The 27,448-nt window shown below is 48.3% G+C and overlaps 1 protein-coding gene and 2 long non-coding RNA genes across 9 annotated transcripts in view; 1 reads left to right on the top strand and 2 right to left on the bottom strand.

The window, feature by feature from the left end:
• The window catches only part of EDRF1 (erythroid differentiation regulatory factor 1), a 32,348-nt gene extending 15,212 nt beyond the window's left edge, over positions 1-17,136 (bottom strand). For 3 of the 5 annotated variants that reach the window (XM_037051167.1, XM_037051166.1, XM_037051168.1), the window contains exons 1-14: positions 16,913-17,136; positions 15,760-15,968; positions 13,718-13,784; positions 12,982-13,107; positions 11,608-11,732; positions 11,209-11,365; positions 8,104-8,205; positions 7,722-7,843; positions 6,914-7,025; positions 4,292-4,439; positions 4,100-4,208; positions 3,671-3,782; positions 2,101-2,367; positions 158-229 (exon numbers count right to left, since the gene is read on the bottom strand). In XM_037051167.1, the coding sequence (XP_036907062.1) occupies positions 158-229; positions 2,101-2,367; positions 3,671-3,782; positions 4,100-4,208; positions 4,292-4,439; positions 6,914-7,025; positions 7,722-7,843; positions 8,104-8,205; positions 11,209-11,365; positions 11,608-11,732; positions 12,982-13,107; positions 13,718-13,784; positions 15,760-15,968; positions 16,913-17,020 (1,836 nt within the window). In that variant the 5' untranslated portion in view covers positions 17,021-17,136. The remainder of the gene's footprint in view (positions 1-157; positions 230-2,100; positions 2,368-3,670; positions 3,783-4,099; positions 4,209-4,291; positions 4,440-6,913; positions 7,026-7,721; positions 7,844-8,103; positions 8,206-11,208; positions 11,366-11,607; positions 11,733-12,981; positions 13,108-13,717; positions 13,785-15,759; positions 15,969-16,912) is intronic. The other 2 variants (XM_037051170.1, XM_037051169.1) reach the window with 1 other exon arrangement.
• A 126-nt stretch (positions 17,137-17,262) lies between these two features.
• On the top strand, positions 17,263-19,630 carry LOC118990550 (uncharacterized). Its single transcript, XR_005067261.1, has 3 exons — positions 17,263-17,514; positions 17,820-18,764; positions 18,903-19,630. It is a non-coding gene; the product is annotated as an uncharacterized LOC118990550 (long non-coding RNA).
• Positions 19,631-20,390: 760 nt separating this feature from the next.
• Positions 20,391-26,845, bottom strand: LOC118990549 (uncharacterized). Of its 3 annotated transcripts, none has more exons than XR_005067260.1 (3): positions 26,617-26,647; positions 25,514-25,589; positions 20,391-20,533 (listed from the first exon to the last, which is right to left on the bottom strand). It is a non-coding gene; the product is annotated as an uncharacterized LOC118990549 (long non-coding RNA). The 3 variants fall into 3 exon arrangements; XR_005067259.1 differs by lacking the exons at positions 20,391-20,533; positions 26,617-26,647 and adding exons at positions 23,539-24,442; positions 26,812-26,845; XR_005067258.1 differs by lacking the exon at positions 20,391-20,533 and adding an exon at positions 23,539-24,442.
• Positions 26,846-27,448: the final 603 nt, after the last annotated feature.

The raw sequence follows: 27,448 nt of genomic DNA, 5'->3' as shown, positions 1-27,448 counted from the left end.
CAAATCTGGCTTGAGAGAGTTGGGGAAAACTAATTTTTACTTCATGCTTAAAGGGGAAAAAGTCAAAGGAGAGTATCATTCAGACACCGATGAACAAGTGCTATCTGCGTTTCAAGTACAAATTTTAATGGACTAGTGAAGACTGAACCAAACTGACCTCTAGAACGTAGCTAAGCACAAGCTTGCAGCGCTCCTCCGTGTCACGGCAAACCGGAAACGCACAGCTGGGCTTCAGAAACAAACACGGCACACTGTTAACATGCTACCAAAGTGACCGATTCCCTAGCTCTCGGTTCCTGGGAATCGCTAAACCTCTCTAAGTCACAAATTTCAAAATGTGCCTGTTATTCAGCTTAGTGAATGAATTACTAAGGCTAATATACTGTTTTAACTGCAGATTAAATTGATGTAACAAGCATCATCAACACGAACCCTGCTTAACAAAAAGATTTTCTGGCACAATGTTGCTTTAGTACTAAAACTCTAAAAATCATTCTGCCACGACAAAAAGGTGACTGTGAGGAGTCACGTCTGAGATCAGCATTCACCCTACCTCACAGGTCAGCTCGACTTTACTGCGCAGCAGTCTCATCCACTTAGCAGTGCGTTAATTAACGAGTGTCACCAACGGTCTTGCCCCAAGAGCGGCACTACGAGTAAGGGCTTGCCAGGCACTTCACTGGGGGGGTGAGTCCCCAGGGGCCGGGGTCAGCTGCTGCCTTGACAGAGGAGGAGCAGGCATGGGGCGTGGTCTGTCCGAGGGCACAGTGTGTCAGTGTGGGGGCTGGGGCGCTGGAGCCAGGCCGACTCCACGCCTGAAAAGAACACGGAGACGGCGAGGCCAACGAAAGACACGTTTCTGTGATTACTATGATTGAGTGCCACAGACTGATAAAGTGCTGTCTCTGGAAAAAACTGTGCCCATATCACCACATCTTTAATGATCCCCTAATTGCTTCATAAACCCAGCGTCTTGTGTTATAATGCAGTTTCTCAAATACATATCACTTCTGCAGTCAATAATTTTATGTTCAGAAAGTTTTTAGGCCACTGTGGGGTTTAAGCAGGAAGTGCACTGAAATTCAGATGTAAGTGACGTTTCTCCTGCAGTCGGTCCTCATCCAGCAAGTATCTGAGCCCCGAGAGACAGCGTCACACCTTCAAGGATCTACGCGCACCAGTGAACAAAGTGGACACACACGAACCTCAGGTCACCTTTGGGGAAGGAGATGAAAACAGACCAGGCTTTGGTGAGGCATGATCAGGGAAGGCCTCCCGGAGGAGAGGAGGTGTCCGTCAGGACGTAAGGCTTAGAAAAAGGCAGCCATGGACCGATCTGGGGAAGGGACATCCAGAGCACAAGCAATGGCAGCCGCAGAGGTCAAGATGGGCCACATGTGAGAGACAGAAAGGAGGCAGCCTGGCTTGAGTGAACGAGAGGGAAGAGTGGATAGACAGGTCAGAAGCACAGGCAATGTGTTAGGGTGACAGAGAGGTGTCCCCTAGTAATCTTCCACCTGAAGATTAAGTTCCGAGTTTAAATGAAGAGATTATCTGTAAATGTGACTATGTTACTCTTTCATGGCAACCCAGAGCTGATCACAGGGATGCCAGACTGTAAAGTAATTATGACTTAGAAAACAGAAACCTAACTATACCATCGGGAAAACACATTCTGCACCAAAAGGAGCCCGAAGGCTGGCAGGGGGCAGGGTCTCTCTGGGCCTGTCCCACCTGGATGACGTGGCTCCAGCCCCTGGGAAAGCACCGCCCTGCAGCACAGGAACGAGGTGCCAGGCCTCTCTGCACACGGACCAACCTGCACCCCGTCCACCGCGTTGGGCCAGTGGAAGGAAGACAACCGCATCAATGTTAACATGCTGATGTGCGGTTGACATGTTTGTCCACCTTAAGAGTGCATGTGGTCAGCTACCCTGGGACGATTATAAAGCCAAGTTTAGAATCTGTAAAGCTGCTGATCCCGGGACCCCGGACCACGAAGGGCTGGTTGCAGTAACGCCACCTGCAGAGCGGCTGACTGGGCTCACCGAGCGACGTTTGCTCATGGCACCGTTTCCACACACACTGAAACATGCTCACTCTGATCTGATGGGTGGACTTGTATTTTTCCGGGACGGATAATTCTCCCACAGACTTAATCACAGCTACTGCTTTGTTGTCCTCCGGAGGGTCGGAGCTGGTGCTGTAGGACCCGTTTTCGTCGCTGTCCGGCATCTCCTCCTCCTCCTCCTCCTCACTGTAGCTTTCATCAGAATTCTCATTTAAAGGACATTCTGAACTTTCTTCTTTTTTAGGTTCATCCAATTGAAAAAGCTCCGAAAGCATGTAATTGGCTGAAGCAATAATCTTATAAAAAGAAAAAAAACACGTGTGAGCACCACCCAAGCTGAGCAGTCTAAAGCAGGGCGAGCCTCGCCGTTGCGCTGACACACTGGGGGTCTGACACGGGCTGCCCCCCGCCCCCGGAGACCGCAGCACACAAAGAGGTGTCCCACTGAAGTCCCCGTACTCTGAGCGTGCTCTGTTGAAGTCCCATGGGTTGGTGTTTACTTCCTGAAATTCATCTTTCCCCAACCCTCGCTCAAAAAAACAAAAAACAGACCCGGAAGTCCTCACGCGTCGCATCTTCCCTATCAACTGGGAAAACCGCAGTTTTCGTCAGGAGCTGAAACTAGTAAGAGTTTGTCTCCAACAGGCAACTACTGTTCCCTACGCAGTCTATCGTCCCAGGGGAGAGCCCCCACTAGCTTAATGAGGGCGCAGTCCAGCCTGCTATCTCTTAAAATGGGCATGTATATATGACGATTTTTTCCACTTTAAATGCGTTATTAAGTGATTCCTAACCACAGGCACACAGCAGCTGCAACCCCGTTTTCTGACTGTTGTATAAACCACTCAGTATCCACCAAACACCACCACTTCAATTAGGTATTTAAGTCACGAGCTGTTTCTTCTGCAAAAAAGTTTTCTCTTGGTTTGGTCTTTAGAATGATCTTTAAACTGGATGTGGCTCCAATAAATATCAACTTGAATCTTTCAAAAAAAGTATACATACTACAGACCTTCTCTGATTTAAACAGGCTACAACTAGCCTTACACCGAAGGACACAGCGGTCAAATCCAGACAGCTAAGGGCGCAGGAGAACTGTGGCCATGGACGACTTTGTAAGGAGATGCTTATTACTACAGGCTGAAGTATGGAAGGCGAACCTCTTTTCTGCTAACAGCAATTAGCAAGATGTTTGTGTAAACAGATCTAAGATCCCGTAAAAGAGGCTTCCATCTCCAAGCAGGAGATGATAAAACAAAGAGGAAAGAGCTCTCTCCGTGAGTTCCACACTTACAGGACAGTGCTGGTCCAGAAGAACGCAACGTGAGTCACATAGGAAACTTAAATAGTCTAGTGGCCACATTAACTACCTAGTGAGCGGCAGTAATATATCTGATTCAACGAACACGTAATGTGCACACACCACAACCTTCAAAATTCAGTGTGCGTTTGTACTTAAAGTGCACCTCGATTCAGAGCTAGTGCATGTTCAGCCAGACAGCCCCGCCTGGCGCCAGCCCCACTGCGGGCAGCGCGGCCCCACATCCGGGCCACTTTCCTCTGCCGTGTTTCTCCAGAGCTCGGAACCGCTCACCGTACCTGAGGGTGTCGGCTTTTGTCCAGCAACTTAAGACAGTTGAGAAGCAATGTCCTGATAGTCCCATAGTGTTTCTTATTTTGATTCTTCTTCATCATCATGTTGCAAGCAACCCTAAAAGAAAGTTCACACCAACATTGCTCCCCGTTTACCATTCTCTACAAGACTGAAATCTAGGCTCACTCCTCTCTCCCCCCAACAGAGTGAGGCCAGAGGAAACACCCAGATACTGCATTCCCCAGCCCCGCGGGTGTATCTTGGCATAGTCGGTGTGCGTGTGTACACACATACACACATACACAAACATACAGGTTTTGTTTTTAAGCTACGAAGACCTAACAGGTATTTAAAAGTCTTGGCTTGGACGGTGTGGCTATATGCTAAATTTTACAAAAGACGGCCTCCTCACCTTCCCGTCTGACAGCACTCACTTGTATAAGAGAATAGCCACCGGCATTGTGAACGGGTTCTGGTATTTGTCTTCAGTTTCTTCACAAAGAGTAGTGAGGTCATAGAGCTTCACTATGTCACTGCCACTCGCTGGAAACAAACAAGCAAGCAAACCAACCTCATTTTATAGCAGTCACTCAAATTGATTATTATTTACTCAAGAATAGGCTCACCTTTAAATAGCCAATAGGTATGTCCTTCTTTGGTACAATTAGATTTCAGAAATGACAAAATATTCTGTGCAATGTCTTTTATGACTTTAGTAGAAAAATTAGAGTTTTCCAAATCAGGAATCTCTTCTGTCTTTATCATTTCATACTTCTGTAAAACACAGATGGAAGGTAGTTTAAGAGAAAACCTAGGCAGCAACACTTCTTATGAAAAACCAACCACATATACAAATTCTGCGGTTAAGAGACCCATGCAGCATGGACAAGAGGTAACCAACAGTTTTCCACCTTCTCTCTGCTCCCACTTTCCAAAGGACCTGACCCCCACCGCCAGCAGCGCTGATGGTTTACCGCAGGAGTGGCTTTCAGGGAACAACCCCCACCAGAGTGGGAAGCCCAAACGTAGGCACGATCTCATTTCTGTTCCCGCACGGAACAAACCTCACAGTACTTCCTCCTAGTCTACCTATCCCAACGGCTCTCCACTGGGAAGAGGGTGAACACAGTCAGACTTCCCCCATGAGCTTCCCCCCAGATGCCAGAAGCACCTGGGAAGCTTCCTCAGGCAACAGCCCTTCTGCCCTGAGTGGTGCACACTGCGGCTTTCCGGGAGTGGATCGGGTGGGGGCGGGGAGGGGAGGCCACAGTAAGCACCAAGGCCCACGACCCTCACCACCACTACCTTTAAAGCCCTGCGTGTCCTTTCCTAGCTGGTCCCCTGTGCACACCTCCCTGAACTCCTCTCACATTTCCGAAGTGCTCCAAGACCAGAAACTCCAAATCAGTTAGGAAACAGGCCCAAACCCAGTCTCCTAAGGTTGGTTTTCATCCCTTGTGGTCCGCCTAAAGTTCTCCTGGAGTTCCCCTGGCATCACTGGGTTCTCCTCCCCCACCTGGAAGCTCCCCCCGCCCCCCCTTTCACCTGTGGGGGAAAGGCTCGCACACTCTCTCTCATTCTCTCTCTCTCTGAGGTGGTCTCTAACAGGGTCTAACCCGTCTTCTCTAACGCCTGCAAATCAAAATGCTCAGCGGCATTTCAACACTTTCCTCAGCCTGAACACACGACGAAGCCAATCCAACGTCCTCATCTCAGATGACAGTAACTACCATGGTTCCCCAGTCCCTGAGCCGAGCGTTGGAGTTGAATCCCTTTGACACGTCCCCTCTCCTCACCCAGGGCCTCTCATTAAACGCTGCCATTAGGGTGATGGGGTAACAGTGGTTCCCCACTGGGGTGCAAGTCAGAGTCATCTACAATGCCCCACCTGTTCTAAGTCACTGTGGCCCAAGCAAGGTGGGTTTTCAGGGCTCACAGGGGACTCTGATGCGCACTGCAGGTTAGGAACCCCTGGGCTGCAGCGCAATGGTTAAAAGCATGGCCTCGGTCAGGGACAGGTCCAAACAGTGGCACCGCCACTGACCGGCAATGTGGCTCTGGGTGACTCACTCGGGCTCCCTGATCTTCAAGCCTCCCTTTCCCTCAAAGGGGAATAAAGGTACATGGGCAGCTAAGAGCTGATGCGATCATCAAATAAGGCAATGCCTGTAAAGCACTTAGCGAAGCGCCTGGAACACAATGCATGCAATAAACACTAGCCACGACGACTGCTGTCAGTTCCCGGTGAGTATGAGGGCCTCATGTACCGACAGCATGGGCCACATCCCTTCTCAAAGCACTGCACACCTGACCCATCTTTGCCTCCAAACCCTCCAGATCTGCCCTGCATGCATGCCACGCTCTAATAAACACCCCAGCACAGAACCCCCCATCCCAGACACAGAGACTTCACTGGTCCAGGCTCCGAACTGAGTCCAACCTCCCTTGCTCAGCAAGACTCTCTGCTATCTGGCCGGGGCTCGGCCAGTCCCCCGCTACTCTACTGCAGGAGTCCTGCGTTCCCTCGCTGCATTTACCGTTGACCTCTCACAGACTAACACGAGTCTTTTAAAATCCACCTCTTCCTTTCCGGAATGCTAGCTATCACTGGAGATCAAGGTAAGGTGCCACTTCTCCCACAAAGTCTGCCTTTCGGATCGTGACAGAAGTGATCTCACCCTCATAGAAACATCCACGCGCTGTGTATTATACACTTCAAATAACTAACCTGCCACTTCCCATTCTCTCTTTGCACATCATTACTCCCCTCGAGATACCTTTCTGAAGAAGGACCACACTTTATTCTTTGTTTCCCCCAACATTCTTAATGGGGACCAAGAGTCTCATAAGCAGAACGTGCTCAACGGCACTGCGCTATACAAACGGTGGCCTCTCCCTGACACTGCACACAAGGGGCAGAGATGTCTGTGTGCTGCACCAACACCTCCCGCATACGACACTGCCAAGTAACCACTCGGGGTAGCCAGCATTACAGCTGGCGTTCCATGGCTACAGACGTAGGGTTAATACTTTTGTGACCTTCTCAAGTCACGTATAAAATTATACATCTGTAACGTCTAGAATTCTATCAACAACTCAAATGTGAAAAAACTCAGATTTCAGTTTATTTGCAGCTATCTTCCTTGCCAAAAATATACCTTAGATTTTAAGGGCCTTAAAAACCTCGGTGAGGTGCGTTCTGCACCAATTTGCTCTTGAGAGATTAGAAAACTCACTCTGTATCTTACCTGTACAATTCCATTTACATGAAAACACATCACAAGCTCTGGCACATTGCATATCAAGTTGTCCAACCAATAGTCAATTCCAGTTAGCACATTAATTGGTTTGTTGTTATCCCTAAAAATATACATTTCTAGTGTTATTTGGTTTAATTGAGACGTTCCATAATGAATGATCTGAGACGCATGTCTCCCGTTTCACTAGGCTAGCCTACGCTCCCTAGATGGGGAATGCCATAAGCTTCCTCTGCTGACGGGGTAAGCACACCCAGCGCATGTGCTGTTATATTTAACATCTTTCCATTAGCTCTGCGTGCATTTCTAACTGGTATCTGTAAGATTTCTATAGGAACAGAAGGGAAGATGGTGGTAGATAACTGTGGGCCTCCTGCGTGCCCCTCAAACAACCTGAGGGGGCAGGCCGACTGCCTTGCATGGCACTGCCTGAGTGAGAGTCCACGCCAACTACCGTGAACACACACTTGGCGCAGGAAGAAAAACGCTCACAGTGGATGGGAAGCTGGAAAACCACCTGCCTCGCTAATTAATAAATTCTATTACATTTTCACACGTTGCAGACTCGGACCTAAGACTAGGCCAGTACAACAGGCCTCTGACTCGGCTCACCAAGGACCGTAACGAAAAGCCCAGCTACAGGGCTATCAGCTCTTGCTGATACCAGCCCCTTTCTTATGTGCCAATTCAACTGGCGGAGGAGGGCGGGGTTAAAAAAACTAGAGAGGGCAGTGATGCCCCGACAGCCAGGTGAGAGCGGACGGGACAGGGACTCTAAAGGACCATGAGTACGGTTTACCTGAGACGTAAGCTGACTGCGGGGTATCTGCCTCCTCCAAATATGGGCATGTTGGAGCCAACCAGCATATGAATATCTTCAAATGTCCACAAAATGTTCCGAACAAAGTCATTTTTAAGACCCTTCAATGTAAAACAGGTGAGATTATTATATGATACACAGGAAATCCATAACCTCCCCCATGACCCACAGACAGACTAGAAAAAGGAGGAGACAAAGTAGATTAACAGTAGAGACAGGCTGTAAGATCAGAGGTATTTAGAAAGCGATTTTCGGGCCCAAGGAGATTTTTTCCCTATGAGATCCAACTGAGACTAGTTTTTAAATACCGCAGACGCAGACCACAGACGGCATCTCAGCGCGGACAGCGCGGCGGGCGTACCTGACTGTTCTCCCCATCATTGAACAGGGTGGTCAGGTTCTGTTCCTTAGGTGCCGAGGCCACATGCCCCACTATGTATGAGGGTTCGAGAGGCTCACCTCCCTGTGGAAAGTGCAAGGACAAGGAGTGACTCTGCTGCCCGAGTCTCTCGCACTCGGCCTACTGCTAAAGTGTCCACCTCGGCGCTCAGCACAGATGTCTCGAACCAGCTTTGAGGACCCAGGACCCAGCTGTAGCTCTCGTCCTTGTGACCTATGTCCCTTGCAACTATACTGCTACTGTAACAAGCTCATCACACTTATGTCCTACTCAAAAAGACTCAAGATTGTACTTTCAAAGTTTCACTTTGGTGAATTTCACTACCATTGCTCTCTAGCCTGCACCACCTCTACAAAATCAAACTGTTCCTAAGAATGACCAGCCGCACTTCTGAGACCCTGTTGTGGTCACAGCCATCTGCATCTGTTAGTGTGCTCCACAGAACGTGGTCCTGGGGACACTTGGAAGATTTCCAGAGAAGCTGTGACAAACGCTACTTGCTGCGGACTTGTTTTGGGGAGTAACAAAGCTTATTACCATTCGAAAAGCCTCCTACGGGCCCTGCAGTGGACAAATCTGCTTCGCCCCTGTATGACCCAATGTCCTCAAGTGCGTTCAATCTCAGAGCTCTTTATTCCACGTACGGTCTTGGGACAGCTTTGGAAAACACTTCTAGAAAAGGGAACTTTTGACAATGGGTAAACTGAGTTCACCACTCAGTTTTCCGATCATTAGGGCAGCTGCCATTAAGAAACATGAACTCTTGCCCTGGCTGGTGTAGCTCAGTGGATTGAGCACAGACCTGAGAACCAAAGGGTTGCTGGTTTGATTCCCAGTCAGGGCACATGCCTGGGGTGTGGGCCAAAGTCCCCAGTAGGGGGTGTGCTAGACACACCACACATTGATATTTCTCTCCCTCTCTCCTTCCCTTCCCCCCTCTTTAAAAAGAAAAAGAAAAAGAAACATGAACTCTTCATGTCAGTGCCAGAACAGCCCCAGAATGAGTGTGCATATGTGGATACTGCTTTGTCTGTGAACTCTCGCCCCCGCCACGTGTGTGGGAACAGCCCTACTACTGCCTGTGAAGGTGGTGCACGCGACTCCGAGGCCGGGCTGCGTGTGTGAGTGTCCAGTGCCCCTGCTGCGTCTTGACTTCCTAAGGAACTCTAACAGAGCTTCCAACTTTTCTACCATTTACTTACACAGCCAAGTTATTAACCTCTGGACCGACTCCCAAAACCCTGTTCGCCAGGTGGTTGCTTTAGCGGGTCTGGCCTCTAGGCTATGACGTCCCAGCTAAAGGTCTGTCTGGCTCTAAGCCCATACCAAAGACACTTAGGTCACCGATTATTGCTTAACCCAGGCCTTAAACTAGCAGTTTCGGTTTGGGGAACAAGAACTCATGAGGTGGTGGCTTGCAAACAAAAATAAATCTCTAAATGCTAAAATTTAGGCTGTATAACACGTTATGAAAATAGTCTGCAAAAGATTATTTCCACGGCAAGCCAGCTCCTCCCAGGAACATGCCATCGCTAAGACAACCTGACTGCTCTGAGCCCCTTCTAAATGTGGGAAGGACATGGACACGGCAGAGGATGGCGCTATAGGACAGGCCTCTGCAGTCACCAAGATCCGTGCTTGAGCCCCGGCTCAGACTCCACCAGCTGTGTGACCGTGGACAAACGTCTGCTCGCTGTGAGCTTCAGTTTAGTCGTCTGTAAAACGATACCATCCACACCTGACACAAACACAGGTCTGGGACGAAAAAATGGTGCACACAGGCACACAGTATGCGCGAGAGGCATTGGCGAGGTGCCGGCTCACTGCCTCCACACACCAGTCTACAGACCCCCAAAAGCCTTCCCTTCCCCAGAGACCCTTACACGAAGTGAGAACAGAATGGGAGAGGGGAGAAGGGCGGTAGGAGACGGGTGTTTCTACGGTGAGTCTTTTGTAACGCATGGGTCCTGACGTCAGGGAAGACTGGAAGAATGTTTAAAAACTCCTTTGGTGAAATATAATCACACACGGGAAAGCATGCAAAACAACCAGCACAGCGCAATGACTACGTACAAAGCACACTACCAGTGTGCTTCACGGACATCATGACCAGACATCACAAGCGGGGAGCCCCCAAGTCCCTTTCACTCACACCACATCCCACACCCTGGTGGTCACCACTGCACCAGCCCGCACGCTAACTCCTTCCTTCCTTTTCCTTAGCTTTTCCCAACTTAGGAAAAATTTGAATTCATTACAGTTTAATGAGATTTCTCCATCTGGAAACCTACTGAAACTACAACCCACTTAAATGCATCTGCTTCCTTGTAATCCTATAATCTGTAAAAACAGCAACAACCTGGATGAATAATTCTATGTGAGAACAATTTACTAAGTTAAAGATCATACTTTTATCTTCTTAGAGTTTGTCAATATATTTCCCTTGAAAACAGACATGTATAATTCACACCTATGGGACTCTTTCTTTGATAGAAACAATGATAAAGCTAAACAAGCAATAAGAAGAAACTAAGAATATAAGGGAGAACAAACACGATTCTACTCTCTTCCTTACTAAAAGCTCTGTAAGATAGACGTGGTTTAAAGTCTGAGGAACTTCATCCAGAAAATCTTAAGGGTGATTTTAGGCCTAATAATCTGACCACAAGTTAAAGTCAGTATTTCAGGCACAAACAAGTCTGAGTCAGTACTTGACAGGCATCTACTGCACGTCTGATGTTTAACATACACCATGTCCCTACATTCACTGTACATTACAACACTCCTGACTTGGAGGAGATAATCAGCACTGATAATCAATACTGGCCAGCTATTTTAAACGCTGATAAAAAATTTTAAATATTTCAATGTAACTAAAAAAATCTGATCTAGCCATTCATATCTCTTGTGCATTCCATCTAAAAAACCTCAAAGTATTGTTTTCTGATTGTGAGACAAGAATTGACAGAATATTTTTTACACCTGCTCATCTTTTTTTATTAACAAGAGAAGTGGTTTTCTCTTCATCCATGAGTTCACTGAAGTAGCATCTCAGCACCAACTCACCTGGCTGGAAGCACTGGGATCCTCGGAAACGGAGGCGGGCATGTCAAAGGGGGCGGGCCACGAGGCCCCGCCCCCGTCCTGGGTCTGATCCGAGCCCGATGGTTCCCGCTGCTCCGCGGTGGATGGGACGGGCTGCGCGGCGCCATCGCCGTTGATACTGGCCGTGGCGGAAGCAGAAAGCATCACACTGCTGCTCGAGTTGAGCTCATGTAAGTTGACTACTTTTTAAAAACTAGACTAATCAAACATAAGTCTTATTTTTTAAAAAATACACAAAACGTTGAAATGTCAACAGTACCATAGTGGCAGACCTTACGTTATTATGGTGGCTGGCTGCAAACTGAACTTTCCGTCAGAACTCATTTTCCCTTTAAGGCAAACGGACAAGCAGCCGAGTACCTGTAGTACAGAAACTTGGAAAGGATGGCCTTCTGGTGCCAGTGCTCCTTGCTCTTCTTCTTCCTCTGCCACTTCCGGTCGATGAGTCTCTGATAAAACTCCTTCAGCCACGTCCAGTCCCCAGTCTGAAAGCCAGAAGAGACTGACCAATACATCAGAGCCATCTGCTACCTGCTACTCTTTCACAGGAAATTCTCTTTATTTTCTTCTTCTTCTTCTTATTTTTAAAGACTTTATTTACTTATCTTTAGAGGGGAAGGGAAGCAGAGAGGGAGAGAAATATCAATGTAAGGTATCCTCTCGTGCGCCCCCTGCGGGGACCTGGCCTGCAACCCAGGCATGTGCCCTGACTGGGAATTGAACTGCAATCCTTTGGTTCACAGACCCGCACTCAATCTACTGAGCTACACCAGCCAGGGCTTATTTTTTAACACTATTTCATAAATACATGCTTAGGCACTCATCTTTCCAGATTCAACTCCTGTTACTTCTTTTAGAAAATCTCCCCATCCTTCCCTGTCTTCCTCCTCCCTGAGCCAGGAGAGCATAGGTGACCCTTCTCGAAACATCCTCTCCGGCACCTGGAAAAGCCCCACTGCGCCCTGTGTGTGTGTGTGTGTAACACAAGGCTGTAAGCAGTCAGGAAGCAAGGACTGTGATTTGGCCACTATCGATCTAGTGAGCACACATATCAGACTGAACAAAACTGTGGTCTTCACAAAGGGACATTTACTTCAAACGACAATTAAGTCACAGTAACTTATCATCCTGCACCAAAGCACTGCAGGAACAGTCTTTAAAGAACAGCCTACGGGACTGGTAGAACCGTGACCTATTTGCAAACAGCCCATGAAAAGTTAAGCATAGAAATGGAGAGTAAGCCTTGGGGACAGCAACATGTTCTTCTTTACAAAGATCCATCATCCATATCTTGGGGGAAAAGGTCATTTACCAACACAGACTGAGAATCTTTTTTTAAGAAAACCTGTTAATTCTAATAACAATGGATTTATAGGAGTTATAACATTTCCCACACCCCCTGGCAGTCCTGTTTCTTAAGAATCTCCTCAACAGAGACATCACGGGGCTTTTCAAAAATTTAAACGAGTCCCTTTAATTTCAGAGTTTTGACAACTTTCTTCATTGGCATCACCATTTCCCTTGCAAAAATCCGGGCTGTTGGGATCAATAAGTTTCTTGCCAATTCTCATTCCTATTTTTTACCAAGGCGTTTTGTATTAGCAGGGAAACTTCTCGTTTCTCGGTTGCTGAAGCCCTCAATTACGTTTCCACCCCACCCTTTCTCCGAGACGGTCACATTTCCAAGGCCCTTAGGTCGTTACCACTTTCCGGCAGCCCCACCAAAGGCGGTACCTGCGACGACCTCATGAAGAGCTCCTGGGTGTCCAGCTCGTCCAGCAGGAGCGTCCTGCCCACGCGGTGCACAGCCATGCTCACGTGGGACTTGCTGTAGGGGATCTTCAGGAGCTTTTTTATGTTCTCAAAAACAAAGAGAAAAAAGAGTTTAGAAAGATGTTTGCCGTGTGATTCAGGATCTTTCCATTTTTAACTTCAATCCATTGTAAAGCAGATAAACCTTATTTACCTAAGGTTACACAGACTGTACTTTACACAAAGAGCTAGATACAAACCCAAAGAAGACAGACCTTTCAAACTTCAATCACCTGCACTTTACAAGTCATACTGTGTTAACCCCACAGGTGGAGTTTTACACGAAAGAATCTCCTGAAGTTAAGTGATAGGTCACACTTGCGCTGACCTGGGATTTTATCACAGGAGCAATAAGATTTTGCTAGAAGGAGCATTTCTAATTCTCAACTGGTAACACACAAAATCACCCCAAACATTCTAATCACTTGTAACTGCTGGTTTTAAAACACAACCATCAACATTAGTATTCTTACCACCACCAGTGTTCTGGCGGTTCTTCCTTCCTCTGCCCAAGAGCGCTACTTTAATGACCAAAAAGGCATTCGATAAGCAGACCGCTGTCTAATCTCATCACTAGTTTTTCAGAACCACATAGCACAGCACGTTATGAGTGCCCTGCACAGATGCCCCGATTATACTCCCCAATGAGGACACTCACCTCCGAGTCCGAGACGACATCCACATCATTTCCCACGGAATCGATGAAGTCATATGCCATCCCAAAGCTAACAGAGAAGGAAAAGGCCATGAAGGTCATGCATATAATGACGCAGGCAGAATTAATCACAGAACACTGTCGTTCACTCTCCTAGGATGTACATCTGCCCCATTCTGACACCTCTGAAATCAGTGTGCCCGTCACCAGTCTAGTTGACTGGGTTTTCCTTCTTAGTGGTATATAAACAATTGTGTGACGTATGATCAATGGCACCTTAGGTTTGGTAAAATAGAGTAATAATCACTAGAAGCAATTCATAGAAACATCTAGAATAAAAACAATGGCCCTGGTTGGTGTAGCTAAGTGGATTGAGCGCGGGCCTGCGAACCACACGATCGCGGTTTGATTCCCAGTCAGGGCACATGCCTGGGTTGCAGGCCAGTTCCCAGTGGGAGACTCACGAGAGGCAACCATACATTGATGTTTCTCTCCTTCTCTCCTTCCCTTCCCTTCCCCCCTAGAAATGAATAAATAAAATTTTTAAAAAATGAACAATTATGGTACTTCCATTTGTGTAATCACAAACCCCAAAAAGTCTGCAAGAGAAATCAGTTCAAGATGTTATTCTTTTTAGGTGGAAGGTAAGAAAAACAGAAGGAAAAACATTTAACAGGATTTCAGTCTTTGGGACTGTGTTCCAAGTAACATACAATACTACTTTTTAAAAAATACATATAAAAAAAAGTACGCCTGACCCCAATTCAACCAGGAGAAAAAAAGATGTGGCAGACCCCACGAGAGGCTTGTCTGCGACCTACAGGCCTGACGAGCACCCGATCGCAGCATCTTTCAGTGAGTAAGTGGCAGAGAGCAGGACACAGACCCAGAACCACCTCACTCCACAGCCTGCTCTGAAAATTTACTAGGTGGTCTGGGCAAGCACTTAACTTTCCTAGGCTTTGGTTTTGCCTTGTGAAAAGTAGTCAAAGGTAGTAACTCAAAGGGTTACTGTGAGCACTGAGTGGCATCCACATGTAAAGTTCTCTACACAACCTTTGTAGTCAATATAATTACCATTCAAATCACTCCTAACATTTCGTGGTGTTCCCACATCATAATTAAGCCACTCTTCTAAACGAAGACACATGGACTATTTCCAACCTTTTGCTAGTAGAAATATTGCTACAAACAACAACATTTTGCAAGTATAGCTTTTACCTTGAGTGGCATTAGGACAATTTCCAAAGCACTGGCTCTGAAGGCATTAACGTACTCACGGCCCTTGCTGAGACCCTGCAGGTTCGATCCCTGAGAGGGGAGCGATCCCACTCGCTGGCCTACAGACCATGGATGCCCACACTTCAGTCTCAGTAAGACCTGGGCTACTCTCACTCCAACAGCACCAACACAGTTTCCAGAAAGTGTCAAAGTTGAGGTACAAGTCATCCAACACGCTGGGTTCCTGCTGCACCACCAGACAACCCAGACCAGACGCTGGAAACGCCCCAGGGCAGGTGAGGTGATGTCAGTGGCTTTCCCCCTCAGGCGTGACCTTAACTCTCTGGAGCCACACATTCCAAAGATATGTAAACTGGCTAAAAATAAAACACCTGACTGAATTTGAGGTCAAAATCCAGCTTTGATAATAACATGATGCAGACTTGAAAGCAGCATGAGAAATGACTGCCTTCATATTAGCAGTCATTTACAACCCTTCATAATACAACCCTTAGCAGCAGAAAAACAGGGCTCTGAAAATCACAATGATGAGCACTACAAATGAAACCGAAAAGCAAGTATCAGATGATACTTGCAGGGCTCTGGGGCAGCAGTAAAAACACCAGTGACTGAGCCCTGACCCGAGTGGCTCCGCTGGGCACAGGTCCATGAACCAAGGGTGGCGGCTGTGATGCCCGGTCAGGGCACATCCTGGGTATGGGGCAGGTTCAAGAGGCAACCAGTCCATGTTTCCCTCTCTAAAAACAATTTTTTTTAAATCTTAAAGAAAGAAAACAACATACAAGCCACTGGTTGAAATTTACCTTGAAAATGGCTTGCTCTTCTTACTGTTGCCAAGAACGGTAGTCCCTGCCGGCCCCAGCTTGGCACTCTCTCGCAACCAGTTGGCAGGTGGGAGTTTCAAGTCTGTCTTCTCTTGGAGGCGCGCAAACGCGGCCCGGGGAGGGGCCGAGGAGTACTTCACCACCGCGCGGCTCTTCACTTCGCTGCCCCCAAGGCACAGAGCCGATCCCTGCCGAACATATGGGGCAAAACTTAATGAGCGCCCTAAGAACAAAAAGAATCCCACGTTTTTATAAAGGAAACACGGACCCGCCTCATCAGGCCTCACCGGGATGTATGTCACTAGCTACTAACGGTACTTACACATGGGAGCGTAATCTGTCACATTTACTTAGCTCTTTTTTAGCAAAACTGTTTCGAAGATAAAACGTAAGTCAAGGAGTAGGATGGTTATAGTTATCAGCTGGGAAGCAGGCCAACCAATCTACCTCTCCAATGTTATTCATAAACACTGGAGAAGCAGGAACCAAGGAGAGTCAACACTGTTGTGTCAACTAAATGCAACGTTTGGTAAAACCTCTGTCCAGTATCAGAAATGCATTGTAACTTCAATACCACACACCATTTAGAAAGCAGTTTGCGGTAAGGCAGTGGGTCTGCGTAAGCCAAAGTTTAGTACTTAATCCTCTGACTCTCAAGCCTGGCCCTGGGGGCTCCTCCCAGCCGCCACTTGCACCGCCCCCCCCCCCCCCCAGCCAACCAAGGGTTGCGTTCAAGACTCGTCCTCTCACGCAGTCCCCGGCTAACACTTAGCATCCTTCAGGTGTGCCCGGTGCCACTCCCTGAAACCCTCTCGTCTCCCTCCCTCTTTGACGGCTGTGCCACACTTTGGAAGCATGTACTACTTAAACGTACGAGCCTTGACAAGCAAAGAAAGTGTCTAGATCACCGATCAGTTACCCTGGGGGTAACCAGGGCAACCAGAGTACCTTCTAACACAAATGACTTGCAAGTAAATACCTGGATATCTGTGTGCCAGACGCAAGCCCCATTTTGGGGGGCTGCCGGGGAGGCACGGAGAATGCGCCAGAGGCCGCAGGGAACCGTGACATCCCTCCCTGGCACAACGGGCCGGCAGTCCCGGATTCCTGCAGTCACGCCCCGCGGTCTCACCTGTGTAGAAGGTTCCTCAGCCTCTCCTGGGGACAGTAGGCTGAGTCCTCCGCGATCCCTGGCCCCGGCCAGTGGAGCTTCGGCCCCGGCCTCCTTGGAGTCCCCCATCACCCCCTGTCCGGAGAAAGCGACGCGAAACAGGGCCCACCTACGCGGCAGCACAGCAAGGAAGGCGCCAGAAACGCCCAAAGACGCCCCAGAAACGCCCCTCGCACCGCACTTCCGGTCTCTCACAGGAAGAAAAAACTGTGGCAAGTCCAAATCTCGCGAGTTTGTGCCAGAGGCCAAGCCCGCTTCCCCCAGGGGCAGCCACCTTGGCTGCAGGGCTGGAGCTGTAGTGCGCCTGCGCCCTCAGAGCCTTTTCCGGAAAGCCACTTCTCGCGGTATCTGACTTTTAGGCTCCACCCCTTGCACACTGCTTGTCTTTGTTGGCAAATAGTTCTTGGCAGTTGGGCCCGGGGCACGGTGGTGTTTCGAAGGTTTTCGCTGCGTGGGTGGGGACGCTGCTGTCTGTTATATAATGTAATGCAGTATTAACCACCTTCTCTCCCCGGCCTCAGTGCGTCCTCGGTTTACAGACGGGCTCACGAAGACCTGCCCAGGTGAGGGGCATTCAGCCACGAGCTCGCCCGCCCGCAGGGGTGTCCTGTCCCCGCATCACAATGCCCGGGTGGGCCACAGTCCCGAGAGTAGGAGTGGCGCCCGGGCTTCAGAGGCGGTGGTCCCTCCACAAGGTTTTTGCCAGGGGCCGTGGTCGCAGCGTCTTCCGAGAGCCCGCGGTGTGTCAGGCCCCGGGCACTAGTCAAAGGCGTTGCAGGTGGTCCAGGGAGCACATGGAGGTCGAGCTCACGGACAGATTCTGATGCAGCAGGTCTGGGATGAGCCGGAGCGTCTGCGTTTGCAACAGGTTCCCGGGAGAGGACGCTGGCTCTTTGAGCAGCCGGGAGCTAGAGTTGCTGGGGCGGTTTTAAGGCTTCGCAGCTGCTAGTAGGCCCTCTCACCCTCGGACTCCGCACCCAGTGTCCTATCAAGCGTAGTTAAATAAAGCCACATCCTTCATAAAAATTTGCTTTGCAGTAAAATATTGGAGGGTTTTTTTTGAAAAAAATTAATTTGTCTTGCAGCTATGTGGTTTTCTTAATTACATTAGGTTCTGATAACTACGTGTTGTGACCGAACAAGCTTAACTGGCAAATTGTTTTCAAATGCAACAAAACCTTTTTCCGGGTTGTATTTAACAAAGAATTTGATGTAATAGGATATTTTGTCCTAACAATACACTTAAACATGTATTGATTTTGATGCTTACAATTTTCTGTTCGCATTTTGCACCCAATTATTTCTTTGGTAAGTAATACATTGTTATTGTAAAAAAAGCGGACACAACTTAAATATCTAGTCTCCGGAGGATGGTTAAGTCTGCTTTGGAGATGTAACACTATTAACTTGTGTAGCCATTAACTGCTTTTTCAAGAACACTTAAGTTGTACGCGATACGATGTTGAATGATAATATTTTAAAAAGCAAATAATACAATCCTAACTTTAAAAACATGTCTGTTGCTGTATTTATGTCCATAAAAACATGAGTGGTAAGATGAAGTGATTTAAAATGTATGCTTTAAAGCTTTCTTTATTTTCCTATTTGTTTCTTCCTAATTATGCGTTACAGGCACACCTCATTTTATTGTGTTTAACTTTGTTGCGCTTCACAGGTGTTGCATTTTTTACAGACTAAAGGCAAAACCCTCCACCAAGAAGATGACTACTTTATTGCTATTCTTGCTTTACAGTGGTGGTCTGGAACCAAACCCACCATATCTCCAAGGAATGCCTGTATTTTATAGTAAAATGTAATTTTTATTAAGCTTTTAAACTATAAATATATAATTTTGCTTCTACTAATCTTTAAATTGTGTTGTTTTATTGTATAATTCTTTGCAAGAAGGTTTCCTGAGGCAGCAGTAATTCTTTTCTCCAATGGATTGCAGACTTCTGGGGAAGTGCGTGCCTGAACTCTTGCCAGTGATGCTCGGGGACAGTGTGCTGGAAACAGCCCACAAAAAAAGCAGGGAATAACAACGTGGAGAGAGGGAACTCGGCACCAACAAGAGCCACAGATGGGATCCCGGGAGCCCAGGGGAGGGGGGGCGGGGTGGGGTTCAGGGGCTCTCTGATGGAGGCAAGTCTGAGGAGGGGCTGGGTTTCCTGGGGCCACTCACAGGGCTGGGACAGGAGAGACTGAGGCAGGGAAGGAGGGTGGTCCCTGAGGGCAGGAGACACTGGGCACACCTGAGTTACGTAAAGTTTATAAATACATTCTTGTAGCTCTCAGTGCTTATTAATTTTTCTTTTCCCTATTAAAAAACCTTTATGTGCTGTGGGGTTATTTTTAAGTTATTGTCGTTGCTTCTAATGTAAGTGATTGAAATGTAATGTGGGAAAACTTGGATCGTTACTTCCAGAATTGCACATTGTAAGAGGGTCATGTTCATCTTTGTATTGTACCAGAGCTGGCCTCCCCACTCCCCTTTCCACCAGCTCCTAGCACCCCTCAAACGTGCTTCCTCATCTGTGGCCTGCTCTGCACTGTGGGTGCCGTTACTCCGGGTCTTATCCCACTGTGGGTGCCGTTACTCCTGCTTACCTGCCTCCCCAGTGCCTGGCACTCTCACCACTTCAGAAATGTTTGTCGAATAAATACACTGCTTATAGTTTTCTGCTTATGGAACAAGTTGCTTTATAAGTCATTGTTGCTGGTGCTTTTCCTCTGCCCAGAATATCTTTCCCTTCCTCCCCTGCCTTATTCCTCTAGAGGGCCTCAAGTATCATCCCTGATATTCCATCCTGACACCCCCTCTCCTCCCCACTCAGGGCCCCTTTCTTTTTCCCAAACCCTGTGTGTGGCATTATCCCACACTTGTCACTTAACCGAAGAACTACCTGTTTGTATCTGCCCCCCTTGCCGACCCGGAGCTGCTCGGACGACAGCATCCCGTCTCATCTTCCCTGTTTTACCAACACTGGGCACAGCTCACTCTTTAGCTCTTAGGCAAGGCAGCCTCTAGTGCCAACAGGCTTTTAAAACTCTTATCGAAACGTTTGAGACATTTAAAGTCTGCAAAATCAAAGCTAAAAATGTTTCATAAAGTGTCTTCCCAATATTTCAGTGTCAGTCTTTAATTATTAAAGTTAGTATTGCGGTTCCATTCTAAAATTTGTAGGTTAGACTTTTATTACCAAAAATACTCCCAGCATGCATGATGATTTCAGCCATAAATTGATACAGCCCGCAGCATACAGTATTTTCCAAAGGGAAATTAAAAATCTTTTTAGAAAGTATCCAGGAAAACGGTGTGTCAGACGGATGTGCCTAGGGCCCTCCGAGTCCCTGAACAACACCACCGAAAAGGGGACCCATCGGAACCCTTGGATCGGGGCTCCCGAGGTCAGTTCCCGCCACTCGGCCTGGTGTCGCACACCTACCCGGCCTTGCGGCGTACTCCACACTGCACCTTGAAAGGCCCCAAGCTCCCGGCTCCTGGTCCCAGATATTTTGAGCTGGAGGAGGATTCCGCGTCATCTGGACCAATCGCATCTGTCTAGATGGGAGCAATGCAGTCTAGGGAGGAGAAGAGGATTGACGTGAATATCATCCAAAGCTGGTCAGTGCAGAGGCAGGGCTAGCAACCCGTTCTCCCAGGTAGTGCTCCCAGGTGCCTTCTGAAAAGCTAAATGGCAGACACAAGCCAGTGGAACTGCAATTTCTTTGAGTCACCCGAGAGACGAGCGGGGAGACCTGCAGCCACCCCCAGAGTCTAAATCAGTATCTCTGAGGTAGTGTCAAGGAAAGTTCATTTTTAGTGACATTACTGGCATCTGACCACCTACAGGTACCTCCAAAGACAATATTTTGGGGTACGGGAAGAACTGTAATTTCATTTTTCAAAGAAAATCTGAAAAGGGCAAAATTAGGCCTTGCTGAGACTTCAAAAATGCGTGGACCCAAGTCCCTCTCCTTGGGCCGTGGTGCACCAGGGTATTGGTCCAGTGCGACTGATCGCCTTGTATTGATCAGCTGAAACAAGCGATTCCCCAGGGGCAGGGACTTTCAGCTGGGGTGGCAGGTGAGATACAGGATGCTCTGTTACACTGAAGTTTCAGGTAAACTAGGGAAAAGTGTTCAGGATAAGAATGCCCCAAGTATTAGTGTAAGTGTGCCCCATGCAACATTTGGGGTGTGCTTTTGCTAGTCCTGTGACCCTTGCTCCAGGACGTCGACCTCCACCTGGAGCATTACCAGTTGGAGTGGCAGATCGTGACACAAGTAACCTGGGAGCTTGTGTCGCACACTTGTCCACAATGAGACATGTTGCCAAGCTTAGCATAGGTGTGGTAGGGACGACCAAGGTCCCCAAGAGGGGTATATGGGGGCTTCCATGGGCTGTCGAAGGCCATCCACATGGTTACATGTGGTGACAAAGCCCTGCAAAGACTGTCCTCTGAGTTATGTAATGAGACGGGTGGTGACATTGAAACTCAGACATGCCACACTGGGGTCACAGATCGCCTGGTGACAAGCACTCGAAAGAGTCATCAGGCTTTGAAAATGAGCTGCTGTGTTTCCTTTTATGAAAAGTTCCCTATTTTCTCACCTCGTCTGTGATTAGTGGTTATGATTGGGGTGCTAGGTAAAGAGCTTCACAACAAACAGACATAAACAGACTTAATCTGCTCCTTCAGTTGGAGTGATGTTTTAACAATGAGTGAGAAAGTCATCAGTTTCCAGAAGGACCTTAGCCTCTGACGAGGGCGTTTTTGAAAATAGATGCTTGGACATGTCTCCGATCTTAGGTGATTTTGTGGCTAAAAATGATGGGTGGCTTATTTTTTAAAAAGTCGTATCAAGCCCTGGCTGGTGTAGCTCAGTGGATTGAGTGCGGGCCTGCGAACCAGAGGATCGCGGTTCGATTCCCAGTCAGGGCACATGCCTGGGTTGTAGTCCAGTTCCCTGCAGGCCAACTCCCAGCAGGGGACTCACAAAAGGCAACCATACATTGATGTTTCCCTCCCTCTCTCCTTCCCATCTAAAGATAAATAAATAAATAAAATCTTAAAAAAAATAAAAATAAAAAGTCGTATCAGCACACTAAATTGAGAAACTGAAATTTCTAACCGTGTTTAATAATCGTCCAAATGGAGAGTGTGTGTTTTACACGTGCCGAGGAATTGTAAAGAGGCCGGCAGTACAGACCCAGCTTAGCTAAGGCAGGAGGGCTAAGGGGCGGGTGCCACAGACAAACCACCCAGACCAGGTGCCTCCCCCGGCCACACTTGCAGGGCTTCGGAAAAACTTATCCTCCTCTTAATTGTTCCCTTTGATCTGGGACTTGGCCTACTCAGAATGCCCAGACTGACCTTTTCATCAGCCAACAATTGATTTGTGTACCCCCCAAATGTGTCTGCAACCCTCACTCCCAGGCAGCCAGCAGAGTTTTTCCTCTCTCCTCTCTCTGATACATCCTGTTCTTAATTTTGTTCCCTGACAACCTTCAACTGACCTCTCTTCCTCCTGCACAGAGCAAGCAAATTACATGTAAAGCAACTAGCTAAATATCTGAATTATTGCTTGACACCATTCAATTGGTTTGTAAGAAAGATGGAGGGACTTCACAGAAGGGGGGAATTTGACTAACCAAGTTTCAGTTGAAACCTTTGCATAATTTGTAGATACAATTGAAATGAGCAGTGTGACTTGGTGAGCTGTGAGAGCCCATGATTCTTCCAAATTTACTTTATCTGTTGAGATATTTTAAGCCATGACCGGTATTACAAACAAGTTTTAAAATAAACTGAACTTAAACCAACCACTTCAAAAGTTATAGTGCAAAGTTTTCAACCAGGAGTCCCCAAAACCAAAGAAACCTGGTCAGCCACTTGAATTTCTTTTAAAAAATATTAGTGACAACAGAAGTCGTTTGCAGTCAAAATAAAAGTTATAAACATTCATTGCTTTAGACCTTTAAAACTTTCTACTTTTCTATTTTTATGTTACGGCATTATTGTTAGTATATCATTTATAAATACATACATACATACATACATACATACAGGACTGTGTGCTCAGAATTCTTTTAACCTAATCATGGTGTGATAGTTTATAAACCACAGCTTTCAGAAAGACTACATTAGACACACTGTAGTATCAAAACCCAGGTGGCTAGCCACTCTTTAAGCCCAGAACAATTGCCAAGTTCACGATCCATCTTTTCCTTGTACACTCTCATCTGACGAGAGTGGGAGACTTTTAAAGTATGGGACAGAGCCGACCTTGATCTGCAATTTACCTGTGTCCTGGCAAGACACTCGTGGCTGCGGCCACAGGACACCTTATTTAACTAGTAGGCAATAGTTATTTCATCGCTGTTCTGTAAACAAAAAACATCTAAGCAAAGAATTTGAAACTATTTGGACACGATTTTGGCAGCATCGGAAGGCGTTCCCTCCCTAGACACCCAGAGGCAGTCGGTTCTTTTGCAAGTGACACCCACGCTGTGGCTTTCGGAATACAGGGCAAGTGACATCTCTGCGGAGCATTCCTTTCGCGGCAAAACTGTTCCTAAGGCCTTCGTGAGGTTTATTCCCCAGAGCTGATCATTACCCTCCATGAATCCTAGGAACAGTTTCAAAGTCACAGGCGTCTGCACTTCAGGCCCCTCGCTGGTGGCTGGAGCCCACGCATTATTATTCACGCTGCGCTTGCACCTTTGGCTAAGAGTGAGAAGGAAAGAATTCTCGAATGAACCTTCAAATCAATGTCACAGTCAGGCGCTGCTTGTGGGTTCTCTCAGCCTTTCCAGTTAAGGGCTTGGCCTTTGGAGACCCTAATGAATCATTTAACGATTAAGCGTTTACGAGGGGGCTTCCAGTGGAGCAAACAAAAGGAACGCATCGCTTAGTGCAAAAGCATCAAGTGTCTCCAGCGGCCACTGCTGGGACCTCTTTACGGAACATTTCTGTAACATTTGTCTTCCTGGCGGGCATCGAAGAACTCGGTTTTATGTTCTCAGTGCAATGCAGTCACAGGGCTCCCAGCGACAGAATCCATCCCATGCAGATCTTAGACAGAATGGTAACTACTGGATGAACCACGGGTATTACCCACATATGGCAAAGTTTTACATATTTATTTACATGTTTTCCATTTAAGACATGGAGCCAGAATCCACAGATGTCATTATCCATCTGCACACTTTTGTTTTCCTACCCAGAAGGCAAGACCATTGCATGTGACCAGTGCCTGGACTTTTGCCCCTTGGCGTTTACCCTGCGTGAGTGCCGGTCAAAGCCGTGCGTCCCAGAGAGCTTTGAGATGCTGGTACAACAGGCGTTTTACATGCACCAAGTGGAAAAGCACCATTTACATTCATCTGCTGCCGTGGCATTTCTCTCTGGAATCTTCCTCTTGTCTGTCAGCACCGCGCAAAAGGATGGGCCTCATCTCCATTACAAACATCATTCCTTCCACTGCCTGGCGGTAGGAAAGAGAGGGCTCCAGGAATGGGGGGAGGAACTTCAGCTCTTCTGCAGGAGGGGCTTCAGCTTGTCCACCCCTAACCCCGTGCGGGTGCTGGGGACTGCCGTGCAAAGACCTGCGTATGAAATCAATGCAGCGCTTGGTGCGTGGTGGCCCCAGTGGCTGCTCATTGTCTGACCACAGTGACCCACGGGTAAATCCCAGCTGCAGGGAGCACCCTATGAGTCCTCGAGCACAGCCCTGGCGGAGGGTGGTCTGCACAGGCCCCCACAGCCCCAGGAAGGTTCCCAGAAACTTCTACCCAGGTGGCCCCTATGACCTGGGGTGTGTCCTTGCTCGTAGAGGGCACTGCTTGGTGTGATTGAAGAAACATCCAGGACTTTCTGCGCCAGGAGATCTGTTGTGCCTCGGCACACGTGGACAAGGGGTTGCCCGCCTGCACGTGTGACAAGTAGTTGAAGTAGAGCCCGGTTCTGAGGGCCTCCTGTTCCCATCTGGATTGTTCTAGACCCGGTGGGTTGGGGAGCCGTAGACGTGAATGCGGAGGCACAGAGACACAGGAGGAGAGGTGCCTGGAGGGCAGGGGTGCTGCCTCAGAGAAGGACGCCCCCACGGAGGGAGACTCTCGTCCCGACCCCTGCCCTCGTACCTGTCTCCTGGAGCCTCCTCAGAGTATGCAAACCTGCTGCTTCTCCTCCTCCCTGGCCTTTGTCTTCAGATCTGTTCATCACAAAAATCTCAGACACATGCGTAAATAGAGCAGAGAAACAAACCCGAGGTCCCCATCACCAGCATCCACCTAGGACAAGCTCACCTCCTTGGCGCCCCCTCCCGGCATCACTGGAAATAGCTCATCCTTAATCCTGGTTCATTGAATGGTTAATTGAATCCTCCCTCTTGCCCTTTTGGGCCATTTCCTTCTCTTCTGTCAGTCACTGTCTGGAGTCAGTCTGTTGGGTCGGCTAGGAAAAGGCGCACTTCTCAAGCGAACCTGGGCATTTCCGAGAGAGACGATGGGGTGGCTAGCAGTGCACTCTTGGCTCAGTTCCTCCAGCAGACACTTACCGAGTCCTGGGCGCAGCGCGGGGATAAAGGGATCAGCAGGTCAGGGTGCCAGCCCTCGAGGGCCAGTGATCTGGTCCTGGGGAGAGGACAAGGGCTGTGGCAAGTGCTCCTAATAAAAGGCAGAGGGTGATCCCCTAGACAAGAAAAGTGCCCGGTGTGGTGGCAGTTCCCAGGGATGGTCGGCACACAGGGCCAGGAAGGGGAAGGTGATGCAAGGCCAAGGCCAAGGCCAGGAAGGGCCAGAGGAGCTTGATGTGGGTGAGGAGGAACCGAGAGGGTCAGGCCTGGGGTGGGACAGTGAAGGAAAAGCACTGGCCAAAGTGTGGAAGTAGGCGTGGCCTGTGAGGACAGCAGTCACCCGAATGTTGAAATACGCGATGTGAGGGGCTCGTGGGAGGTATGGGGTGGTGAGGGGGGCAGTTGGGCTCTGAAATGAACCCTTGGGCTCTTTCTAGGCTAGTCACTAGCCAATTCTCATTTCTAAGTAATGAAACACAAAACTGAATTTCTAGAAGCATGGCTATGAAAAACGAATTCCAGACTCCGATTAGGAAACCGAAGGAAATCCAGATGGGTTCAATGGAAACTAGGCAGCAGGGTTAGTATAAGAAACCCCAGGGAGCTGCCCAAATCAGTGGACCATGAGCCTACCTGCCAGGTAACACACTGGCTTTTAAACCTATAGAGGCAGCTTCTCCGAGACTCCCTGCCACATGCAACAGAGACGGAGCTATAGTCCTCTCCCGCCGCGTCCTGAAAAGATAGGGTTTTGCCTCAGCCAGTGAGATAAACACAGGGACAGAAAGTTTCTAGCGCTGGGTCCATCCGAGGGTGGTGAGCTTTGACAAAATGTTCACATTTTGTAAATGAAACAGAATAGTAACTTGATTCTTCAAAAGCATAAGGTTTTCATTACAAATGCAAGCACGTCTAATTTTAGACAACTCAAACAGTAGCAAAATACACACAGGCAAGAAAACGCATGGTCCCACTGTTACAGAACAGAGGTTCAAGGGGGGCAATATTTGGACCACCCAGGGACACCAGAAACTGTTACAGAACAATAGCTGCCCCCCCCCCAAGGACAGTATACTAATACCTACTGGGCTCGTCTGTCCGCCGCCAGAGGAAAGACATCGCTCAATGCCAGAGATTTGTGAAAAGGAAAGGAAAGGTTTATTCAAAGCTATACAGACTTAAAGTAGTGACCCAGCGTCCCCTCTTAAAATATCAAAGTCCTTTAGGATAACTAAAGATGCCCACAGCGCTTCCTTCCCCCCTGCCCTAATTTGGGGTACCGTATCTCAGGAAGAGAAGCACACGTCTGTGTTTCAGGCCACTGGCACCGTCAGCTGTGTCGCCGTCCAGGCAGGATCTGTAATTACTCCAAAGCCATGTGGCACCTTCTCATGGTCCACTGGTAAGAGTTCTTTCTCCCTTCTTCCAGGCAGAGTCTCTTCTTTCCTTCACCAGAGCTGTGGAGAGGACAGGGCTGCCATTCTGGCAAAGCCACAGGGTTCTTTCCTTCACGTGGCTGCATGGGTCCCCACTCTGCCAGAAACGTGTGGCTCTCTCTCTGTGCCACCACAGCCACCTGGTTCCCTCTCCTTCTCACCTGGCTGCGGGGGTCCCCACTCTGGCAAAGCCGCATGATACTCCTTCACCTAGCTGCAGGGGTCCCCCGCTCTGCCAGAGCCGTGTGGTGCTCTCCCAATGGCTTCAGTGTCTGCATTTAAATCCCCCCCGCCAGTCCTCCTTTGCAGCCCCATTTCCGACTCCTCCCACAATTGGTTACACCTGCCAGGACTCCCTTATATTCCAAGTTTACTGGGCTGCCTTTGTGAGTCTGGGCAGGTGCAGCCGCATGGTGTGGAGCCAATCATCTTCAAGCTCTCACGCAGGCGCTGTAACTCAGGGGACCTGCCCCCTACCCTT

This window comes from Sturnira hondurensis, unplaced genomic scaffold (assembly GCF_014824575.4).
Source record: "Sturnira hondurensis isolate 20B ecotype Veracruz unplaced genomic scaffold, ASM1482457v3 Scaffold0007208, whole genome shotgun sequence".
In the NCBI taxonomy this organism is placed as follows: Eukaryota; Metazoa; Chordata; class Mammalia; order Chiroptera; family Phyllostomidae; genus Sturnira; species Sturnira hondurensis.
The sequence above is the reverse complement of the archived record's forward strand: the minus strand, read 5'-3'. Positions and strand labels throughout refer to the sequence as shown.